The 11,725-nt window shown below is 46.0% G+C and overlaps 1 protein-coding gene across 1 annotated transcript in view; it reads right to left on the reverse strand.

The window, feature by feature from the left end:
* Positions 1-262: 262 nt before the first annotated feature.
* Positions 263-11,725, reverse strand: part of LOC126092922 (collagen alpha-1(II) chain-like) — an 87,700-nt gene continuing 76,237 nt past the window's right edge. The window contains exons 9-10 of the mRNA XM_049908652.1: positions 4,826-5,074; positions 263-416 (exon numbers count right to left, since the gene is read on the reverse strand). Coding sequence (XP_049764609.1) covers positions 263-416; positions 4,826-5,074 — 403 coding nt within the window. The remainder of the gene's footprint in view (positions 417-4,825; positions 5,075-11,725) is intronic.

Consider the following 11,725-nt stretch of genomic DNA (forward strand, 5'->3'; position numbering starts at 1 on the left):
TCTCTTCATAAAATTGTCCTCTTAATTTGTTCCACATCGAGAACAGTAGCACGAAATCGTCTTCAGTAAAAATGATAGAACAAGAAAATGAAGAAAATTACGAACATTAAAGGACTCACTTTAGCGAACACTAACTCATTAAAGCAATGTGGTTTGGAAAAAAAAAATTAGTCTGAAGGATTAAGGGGTGAATGACTCCATTCTAGACTACCAAAGTGGTGGATGTTTTTTTTCGGTTGGTAGTCGCGTTCAGCAGACAGCTTTACACGGCACGACGGGCAGGTGGGCCACCGCCGGCGCCTGTTGTCCGTCTGCTGGAGCCTCCAGACTCTCTAGACTCTGGAGACTGCTCGAGGGCGTCTGCCAAGGCGGCGGGGTCCAGGAACCCCTGCTGGGGCGGCGCCTCCCGCTGCTCCCTGCAACGTGCGACAACTCGCGTGAACCGAAGCTCTGCGTGGAGCAAGTTCTATTGTAGACAAATATCATGTACAGCTGTCTACAGGGGAATTTTGTAATATATACTGATCAGCCAGAACATTATGACAACCGACCTACTATCGATATAAACCCCACCAGGCGGTAGAGTAACCTGGCGACGAATGACTGCTACTCAGACACACGCACACTGTATGTAGTATCAGTCAGCGCGCGCGTGTGTGTGTGTGTGTGTGTGTGTGTGTGTGTGTGTGTGTGTGTGTGTGTGTGTGTGTGTGCGCGCGCACACAGCGCATCCAACACTTCTAGCGATGGGCCTCTGCAGCCGACGACCCGTGCATGATCCAGTGTTTACAGGCATGTGGCCGTGTGCACTAGTCATTTGCGCAGTGCAGTGCGTTGCATTGTCTCATGAATCCCGACAGTGATGCTGATGTGAGGGCATAATTCCATCGTCTTCCAGGGCAACACCCCCTTGACATTTGTACTGCGGGACGGAAGTTGGCAGTGGCTCCATTATGCTCTCGGGAACATTCACGTGAGCAACCATGGGCCCAGTGGAGCTCATGCAAGGCACCATGACGGCCAAGGACTGTCGTACACTGGTAGCAGATCACGTACACCCCTTCTTGATCATGTTTCCCGACGGCAGCGGAATTTTTCAACAAGATTACGCGCTAAGGCACAAGGCCAAGAGTGCGATGGAATGGTTCGAGGAACACAGTGGCGAGTTATAGTTAATGTGCTGACCTCCAGCTGGCCAGAATTGAACCCGATGTCACATCCGGGATGTGATTGAACTTTGCGTCAGAGCTCATTGCCCTCCTCTCCAGAATTTATGAGGATTAGGTGACTTGTGTGTGCGGATGTGGTGACACCTCCCTTCAGCGACCTACCAAGGCATCATTGCTTCCATGGGACGACGCATCGCCGCTGTGATTCGTGCCAGAATAGGACATACCGCCTATTAGTTGGGTGGCCGTAAAGTTCTGCAAGTGGCTGATCAGTGTGTTATGACTGTCTTACGTTCTATGAGCAACATAGACATGTCCAGCATTGTCTCGACAGTTTTGTTAAATTCAACTCTCCTCTTCACAAATCAGGATTGCCAGTGACGCAATAGAGGAAATAAGTTTGTTACGGCGCTTCTAAATTTGTTAATGTTTTGTTTGGTTGGTTGCACGCTGACACCTAGAAAAAGGAAGTACTGTATCCTAAGCGATGTCGAACTACGTATTTGAGTACATCGACAATTCTCTAATGTGTTGTTGGACCTTTGTTGAAATTTTACGTTACTGTCTTCGTAGACAGCGTCATTTGCGTCTCAGGAGGGTTTCACACAGAGGAAATTCCACCCATCACTTGATTGAGAAATTCTATATTTCAAGCAAGCAACCATTCGTATTGGGCACACGATACAATTTTGCAAATATTTTGCTCACACTTTTTTCATCATTATGCGTTTCGATACAGGAGAACACAGCTGTGGCGAGAGCAAGACCTACATTATAAGAAAGTCTACTTTTCATCCCTAATACAGCAATTTCTTTTCATACAGTAAAATACGGAGCAAAGGTCACGAGATTGAGCACAATACTCAGAAAATGGGACACTCGTGCTTGTACAATTACTTTTTGTTGGTATTTTAATTTTTTCAGATGCTAAATATGGGTTGTGTGACTGATGTCATTTTCAGTTGCTTTGAAATTCACTCTTTCTGGCGTCTTTTCATACTCCCCTTCCCCGTCATTTAACACCTTATATCCCACCCTTTCCCTAATCATGTTTATCTTTCAATATTTCTATGGATGACACGTTTATCCTGCTAGCGAATACCTATGTTCCAACTATGTAACCTATGTTTTTCATTTTACGCCACTGTCATTTACGTTTCACACTGTTACTCTTTCACATACTGGTTTCTGAACGTTGGGCGCATGTTTTTACTTATAGCCTTGAGCATACGCTTTTCTGCACCCTTATTTAAGGTATCCTTTAAGGTTTTGCTCTTACTAATGTACATTTTAACCCATTGGTTTTATAGTCAGGTAGTACGTTTGTAATTTTGGCAATATGATTTTTCGTTACGTTGGGCATTACTGTAGTTTTCCTAGTGGCCTTGTCACAGCCGGGTTGTAAAACATCAAAACAAATATGTTAGCCATTGTACTAATGGTGCACTGTTCAGTTTCTGCGCCTATTGTTTAATGTATGTGCAATGCTGTCCACGTCTGAATTTGTACTAAGTTTATACACTCGTCAGGGTTCTTTCGCTGTTGCTTCAGGTAACAGTACTCCGTTCACTTTTTTTTACATGCTAGAGGTTTTTCATAGCAGCCATTATTTGGTATTAAATTTGTTATCCATACGACGTAACACCATCTGGCGTCTGTAATATTTTCATCATCGGTAAGTTACCTGTGTGTAGTGAGCTTGGTACTTTACTTCAATGGTATGAAAATTATTTTCAGTGATTTGTGTGCTCACTTTTGTGATCTTTGCTGTGTGTTTTATTGCAAGTGTAAGTAGAAAATACCCTATTATAATTGAAAAATTAATTACATTGCTTATAATTTTATTTCCCGTTCTCGCCACACCTGTTTTATGATGTATCGGAGCGCAGTTAGTGAATAAATTTACGACCAAGACTATTTCCTACGCGAAATTCTACCTGGTACAAAATGGAGTAATATCCCATTGTGCCTCGAATTATCAGTCTAGTGCTCTTATTGGCAGCTGCTCTTGATGTGGAACATGCAAGGCTCTGTACTCGTGCCATGCAAGCATTTGTGAGAGAAAGTGTGAGAACACGTGAAGAGAGGTCCACAAATACCCAATCGTAGGCAGAGGGCAGGGAACACCGCAATGCACTGGTAATGTAAAGGCCACTAGTCATCTAAGCCTGCCACCAACTGATGCCCAAATAACTCGACGTCACTTAAGCATTGCGACAAGGAGTCTAAGCGACACCATTATACACTACTGGCCATTAAAATTTCTACACCAAGAAGAAATGCAGATGATAAACGGGTATTCATTGGACAAATATACTAGAAGTGACATGTGATTACATTTTCACGCAATTTGGGTGCATAGGTCCTGAGAAATCAGTACCCAGAACAACCACCTCTGGCAGTAATAACGACCTTTATACGCCTGGCCATTGAGTCAAACAAAGCTTACATGGCGTTTACAGGTGCAGCTGCCCATGCAGCTTCAACACGATCCCACAGTTTATCAAGAGTAGTGACTGGCGTAATCTGATGAGCCAGTTGCTCGGCCACCATTGACCAGACATTTTCAATTTGTGAGAGATCTGGAAAAAGTGCTGGCCAGGGCAGCAGTCAAACATTTTCTGTATCCAGGAAGGCCCGTACAAGACCTGCAACATGCGGTCGTGAATTATCCTGCTGAAGTGTAGGGTTTCGCAGGGATCGAATGAAGAGTAAAGCCACGGTTCGCAACATCTGAAATGCAACGCCCACTGTTCAAAGTGCCGTCAATGCGAACAAGAGATAACCGAGACGTGTAAGCAATGGCACCCCATACCATCACGCCGGGTAATACGCCAGTATGGCGATGAATACACGGTTCCAATGTGCGTTGACCGCGATGTCGCCAAACACGGATGCGACCGTCATGATGCTGTAAACAGAACCTGGATTCATCCGAAAAAATGACATTTTGCCATTCGTGCACCCAGGTTCGTCGTCGAGTACACCATCGCAGGCGCTTCTGTCTGATGCAGGAGTCAAGGGTAACTGCAGCCATGGTCTCCCAGCTGAAAGTCCATGCTGCTGCAAACGCCGTCGAACTGTTCGTGTAGATGGTTGTCGTCTTGCAAACGCCTCCATCTGCTGACTCTGGGATCGAGACGTGGCTGCACGATCCGTTACATTCATGAGGATAAGATGCCTGTCATCTCGACTGCTAGTGATACGAGGCCGTTGGGATCCAGCGCGGCGTTCCGTATTACCCTCCTGAACCCACCGAGTCCATATTCTGTTAACAGTCATTGGATCTCCACCAACGCGAGCAGCAATGTCGCGGTACGATAAACCGCAATCGCGATAGGCTACAATCCGACCAATCAAAGTCGGAAACGTGGTGGTACGCATTTCTCCTCACACGAGGCATCACGACAACGTTTCACCTGGCAACGCCGGTCAACTGCTGTGTTTATGAGAAATCGGCTGGAAACCACGTAAGTGTTGCCACCGGCGCCAACCTTGCTGTGATATGCAAATGATTAGTTTTTCAGAGCATTGGCACATCATCTTCCTGTCGGTTAAATTTCGCGTCTGTAGCACGTCTTCGTGGTGTAGCAATTTTAATGGCCAGTAGTGTAAGTAAGTAATTAATTTCTCTAACGTTATTTATTACCACGTACATATTCAGCACTACCAAAGTGGTACACATGTCTAGGACGGTGGTCACACTGAGCGCACAGCGGCGGGCCGGCGTTACCTGTGTGCCGGGGAGGACGCGTCCCCCGGTCCCCGGTGGGTGGCTGGCGGCTCCTCTGGGCTGGTCCGACGGCGTGAGAGCGTCCGCCAGCTCCTGGGGGCCGAAGAACCACCGCAGAGGGAAGAGGGAGCCGCCGGGCCGGGCTGGGGCTGGCCAGGCCGTCCTCTGCTCCCTGCAATGGAGCACACCTCGCGTAGAGCGACGGTGTTCAGATCTTCCTGCCTCTACGTGCAACTCTTAACCTATGCTTCACCGATCACCGATATTCGATCACCGATATTCGATCACCGATATTCGATCACCGATATTCGATCACCGATATTCGATCACCGATATTCGATCACCGATATTCGATCACCGATATTCGATCACCGATATTCGATCACCGATATTCGATCACCGATATTCGATCACCGATATTCGATCACCGATATTCGATCACCGATATTCGATCACCGATATTCGATCACCGATATTCGATCACCGATATTCGATCACCGATATTCGATCACCGATATTCGATCACCGATATTCGATCACCGATATTCGATCACCGATATTCGATCACCGATATTCGATCACCGATATTCGATCACCGATATTCGATCACCGATCACCGATATTCGATCACCGATATTCGATCACCGATCACCGATCACCGATATTCGATCACCGATATTCGATCACCGATCACCGATCACCGATCACCGATATTCGATCACCGATATTCGATCACCGATATTCGATCACCGATCACCGATCACCGATATTCGATCACCGATATTCGATCACCGATCACCGATCACCGATATTCGATCACCGATATTCGATCACCGATCACCGATCACCGATATTCGATCACCGATCACCGATCACCGATCACCGATCACCGATATTCGATCACCGATATTCGATCACCGATCACCGATATTCGATCACCGATCACCGATCACCGATATTCGATCACCGATCACCGATATTCGATCACCGATATTCGATCACCGATCACCGATATTCGATCACCGATCACCGATCACCGATCACCGATCACCGATCACCGATCACCGATCACCGATCACCGATCACCGATCACCGATCACCGATCACCGATCACCGATCACCGATCACCGATCACCGATCACCGATCACCGATCACCGATCACCGATCACCGATCACCGATCACCGATCACCGATCACCGATCACCGATCACCGATCACCGATCACCGATCACCGATCACCGATCACCGATCACCGATCACCGATCACCGATCACCGATCACCGATCACCGATCACCGATCACCGATCACCGATCACCGATCACCGATCACCGATCACCGATCACCGATCACCGATCACCGATCACCGATCACCGATCACCGATCACCGATCACCGATCACCGATCACCGATCACCGATCACCGATCACCGATCACCGATCACCGATATCCGATATCCGATATCCGATATCCGATATCCGATATCCGATATCCGATCACCGATATCCGATCACCGATATCCGATCACCGATATCCGATCACCGATATCCGATCACCGATATCCGATCACCGATATCCGATCACCGATATCCGATCACCGATATCCGATCACCGATATCCGATATCCGATATCCGATATCCGATATCCGATCACCGATATCCGATATCCGATCACCGATATCCGATATCCGATCACCGATCTCCGATCATCATCTAAGACATTATGCCTTTCAGCGTTCAGTCTGGTGCATAGCCCCCCTTATACAGTTCCTCCGTGATCCCCTATTCAGTGCTAACATTGGTGCCTCTTCTGATGTTAAACCTATTACTTCAAAATCATTCTTAACCGAATCCAGGTACCTTCTCCTTGATCTGCCCCGACTCCTACCCTCTACTGCTGAATACATGAGTCTCTTGGGTAACTTTGCTTCTCCCATGCGTGTAACATGACCCCACCATCTAAGCCTGTTCGCCCTGACTGCTACATCTATAGAGTTCATACCCAGTTTTTCTTTGATTTCCTCATTGTGGACACCCTCCTGCCATTGTTCCCATATACTAGTACCTGCAATCATCCTAGCTACTTTCATATCTGTAACCTCAACCTTGTTGATAAGGTATCCTGCATCCACCCAGCTTTCGCTCCCATACAACAATGTTGGTCGAAAGATCGAACGGTGCACAGATAACTTAGTCTTGGTACTGACTTCCTTCTTGCAGAAGAGAGTAGATCGTAAGTGAGCGCTCATTGCATTAGCTTTGCTACAACTCGCTTCCAGTTCTTTCACTATGTTGCCATCCTGTGAGAATATGCATCCTAAGTACTTGAAACCGTCCACCTGTTCTAACTTTGTTCCTCCTATTTGGCACTCAATCCGTTTACATTTCTTTCCCACTGACATTACTTTCGTTTTGGAGATGCTTCATACCATAGTCCTTACATTTCTGATCTAGCTCTGAAATATTACTTTGCAAACTTTCAATCGAATCTGCCATCACAACTAAGTCATCCGCATATGCAAGACTGCTTATTTTGTGTTCACATATCTTAATCTCACCCAGCCAGTCTATTGTTTTCAACATATGATCCATAAATAATATGAACAACAGTGGAGACAGGTTGCAGCCTTGTCTTACCCCTGAAACTACTCTGAACCATCAACTCAATTTACCGTCAACTCTAACTGCTGCCTGAGTATCCATGTAAAGACCTTTAATTGCTTGCAAAAGTTTGCCTCTTATTCCATAATCTCATAGAACAGACAATAACTTCCTCCTAGGAACACGGTCATATGCCTTTTCTAGATCTATAAAGCATTGATACAATTCCCTGCTCATAACACTTCTCCGTTATTTGCCGTAAGCTAAAGATCTGCTCCTGACAACGTCTAAGAGGCCTAAACCCACACTGATTTTCATCCAATTGGTCCTCAACTAATACTCGCACTTTCCTTTCAACAATACCTGAGAAGATTTTACCCACAACGCTGATTAAAGAGATACCTCTGTAGTTGTTGCAATCTTTTCTGTTTCCATGTTTAAAGATTGCTGTGATTACTGCTTTTGTCCAGTCTGATGGAACCTGTCCGACTCCCAGGCAATTTCAATTATCCTGTGTAGCCATTTAAGACCTGCCATTCCACTGTATTTGATGAGTTCCGACTTAATTTCATCCACCCCAGCCGCTTTATTGCACTGTAATCTATTGACCGTTTTTTCACTTCCTCAAATGTGATCCTATTTCCATCCTCATTCCTATCCCATTCTACCTCGAAATCTGAAACATTACAGATCGCATTTTCACCTACATTGAGCAACTCTTCAAAATATTCCCTGCATCTGCCCAAGGTATTCACAGGATTCACCAGCAGTTTTCCTGACCTGTCCAAAATACTTGTCATTTCCTTCTTACCTCCCTTTCGAAGACTGCTAATTACACTCCAGAATGGTTTTCCAGCAGCTTGACCCAACATTCATAAAGGACTTAATTCTTACACGTCCAATGCGACTTGGGCCTCACCAACGTATTTGCTCCCAGGGGATCGTAATGTCCCACTTTTGTATAGTGTGGTGGTTTACCAACCATTTGAACCCTGAATGTCCACTGGAGGGCACATGAAACATGTTGCCTCTTTAGAGTAGTGTACCTGGTAAATGAAATGATCGTGTAGCATTGATGACCGGAACGCCCCGACCAGGGAAGTTTGGCCGCCGAGCTGCGAGTCTTACTTCAGGTAACGCCACACTGGCCGACTTGCATTACAGTGATTATGAATGATTAGGACAACGCGATACCCAGTCCAGGAGAGGAGAAAACATCCAACCCGGCCGGGAATCTGAACTGGGCCTGCTGCACGGCGGGCGAACTTTTTACCACTCTGGCAGGCGGACAGTGTGTCAGTACTTCTGTCGGCGCAATTTAGAGTTTTAAGAGGCAGTATTCATCATTTTCATTATTTTAAATTTTACGTTAACTGTTTCAGTCCGTTCTCACGACTGGCAGTAGCTGAAACTTATCAGAAACTTTCGCCACAGTACTCCTTTGACAACAAAATCAGTGCAGTCAGCATGGAAAGTGATCCGCTACATTGGCGTATGCAGTGGTGTCTGTCTAGCATCCAGCCACTGTCACTGACAAAACACTGATGGTGTGCATGACCCCACTGATCTTCCGACCATGGCTGGAAACTCCCGGTTAGTGACTAGTTGGTTGGTTTGGTGGTTTCAGCGGGAGGAACAAACAGCGAGGTCATCGGTCCCTTAGCCGGCCGGAGTGGCCGAGCGGTTCTAGGCGCTTGAGTCTGGAACCGCCCGACCGCTACGGTCGCAGGTTCGAATCCTGCCTCGGGCATGGATGGCTCTGATGTCCTTGGCTTAGTTAGGTTTAAGTAGTTCTAAGTTGTAGGGGACTGATGACCTCAGATGTTAAGGTCCATTGTGCTCAGACATTTGAACCATTCGTCGGTCCCGTCGCATTAAGCAAGGATGGGGCAGTAAATCGGCCGTGCCCTTTCAAGGAAACCATCCCGTTATTTCCCTGAAGCAATTTAGGGAAATTACAGTAAACCAAAATCAGGATGGCCGGACGCGGGTCTGAACCGTCGACCTCCTGAATACGAATCCAGTGTACTGACTATTGAGCCACCTCGCTCCGTGTTTACTGGTACATGTGACTCCTGTACTGGACCGGCACATCACTTTTGTCATTCGTAAGTATTTTATTATTAGATTTCCTGTCAAAATTATTGATGCTTGTAATCAGTAACTTCAGTGATTGCCAGGGTTAAGCCGTCTACTTTTTTTATTAATCGCCTCTTTCCTATATACTGTGTAACTGTCTCAGTTTTAATGAGCCAGGCTGGGCACAGAGGTCCAGATGAGCGTGTTCGGTCCGCCTTCCGAAGTATTAATCTCTCGACAAATGCAATTGTTTAAAATCTTGTCACATAAATAAAACCGATGCCAGGCGGGTAAGGGGGGGGGGGGGGGTGAGACCACATGGATACTAGATTAAAAAAGGTAGCACATTTACCAGGTGCCTGAATATTTTAACATAACGATTAAATTACATGCGCGGCGCGCAAAGACAGAAAACGAACTGTAAGAAATTTTATTCTTTATGATCGCACAGATAGCTGAGGGCTCAACTGGCTCGTCCAAGCACCTAGTTCAGACTAACAAAGCAAGCACGCTATCGATCTGAAATTTCGCACGGTAAAAATGCACTAAAATCCATTAATTGCACAGAAAATTCAGCACAGCCTAAATTCACTCGAGGCAACAACTGATTACCGCTGAACAACACAGAAGACAAGTTCACGCCATGTGGTGCGAAGCATAAAGGAAAATTTATATTACAGGTGAAACCGAAACAATTCAAACTACAATAATAAGTGAAAACATTCACACGAGAATGTAACCATGCAAGGCTACACACTTAGGAAAATCTACTGTAACGTAATGTCTGCATCACTAGATGGGAAGGCTTAGCACGCTAGTGGTTCTGGTAGCAAAAATAAAGTAACGAAAGACACTTATTAAAATTGGTAAATTGCATCATGGCCTATCCCGCGTAAACTGTGAGTCATATAACGAACCTATCGCTGTAATAAAATGTGACCTATTATTTCAGCTAGCCTCAAGACTAAGCTCAGTCTTAAGCTACCGACCACACTCACCGACTGCCCAGCGTCAAGTGCCTAAGTAAGCACCTCTGAAAACAACGAATCTCCGCAGGTAGCCAGAACAGACCAAAGGAGTTTCTCCTGGTACCAACCTGCCTACTGTCGATAAAGTCTACTTAGAAGGCACAAACCTCTTTGCTTTGACTGAACACCCAAAGTTGGCCAAACTGAACACAGCAGACAGGAAGGTCCATACTGCAAGCTACCAATGGAAACACGAAAAAACGCATTAAATTGCACTTTCACACAGACAGTAATGAGAAGGATGGAAATCTAGCAGCATAAAATATTTTCAATGTGTATCTAATTGAGGGCTTGCATGTGAACAATTAGGTAATTTAGGTACTTTTATAGCGATGCTCTACACAGACCTTTCAGTGGATTTCCATATCCCGTTCACCAGTTACAGCTTGATCCCATTCCTCAAGTTGTCCACTGTCAGGACATTCGAGTGTTAGCTCACTACTGCCCCCATATCTATCGTTAGTTTTCTGATTCTGCTTCGCTGAAGTGATTTGTTACTCAACAGAACCTTCATGAAATGCACATGGGCCAATGGCGAGCCGTATGATTATCGGCCAGTCCAACCAATGCAGACTTGCGATATTTGCAAGGCGATGTCGGAAGCTCAGCTGTACCCTCAACTGCTACGTACCAATTATGGTTCACATGTACCATGAGGAAAACACAGCTGAACTTAACACTGGTTTGTTTCAGACAACTGAGAGGGCTGGGTTAATACTGTCAGGACCGAAACATCGTGACAGTTGCATATTGGCATCTGGATGCAAATTACGACTGATAAAACTGAACGAAGAGCACAAACGTCCAAAACAAAAAGGGAAGAAGGGGTTGAAGGAAACACCTAGAATGACGTCTCGATAACTTAGTGTTCTCTTCACTGAGTGGGCCCATTATCTGTCCGATGGCCAACAGAGCTCGGATGGCTGTGCCGATGCACAACCCAGAAGGCATGCAGTGCCAAAAGCTCAGCAAAGGAGTGTGTTTCGGCTGGGATTCTATAGGAATGAAAACCGGCTTATCTCTATTCAAGGGTTCTCAGAGGGCTGCACAGTAATGTGAAATCGCTCTCCGACCTATGGTCCAGCACCGCAATCAATATTTCGGAAACGAGTTCAT

The sequence above is a fragment of the Schistocerca cancellata genome, chromosome 7 (assembly GCF_023864275.1).
Source record: "Schistocerca cancellata isolate TAMUIC-IGC-003103 chromosome 7, iqSchCanc2.1, whole genome shotgun sequence".
NCBI lineage: Eukaryota > Metazoa > Arthropoda > Insecta > Orthoptera > Acrididae > Schistocerca > Schistocerca cancellata.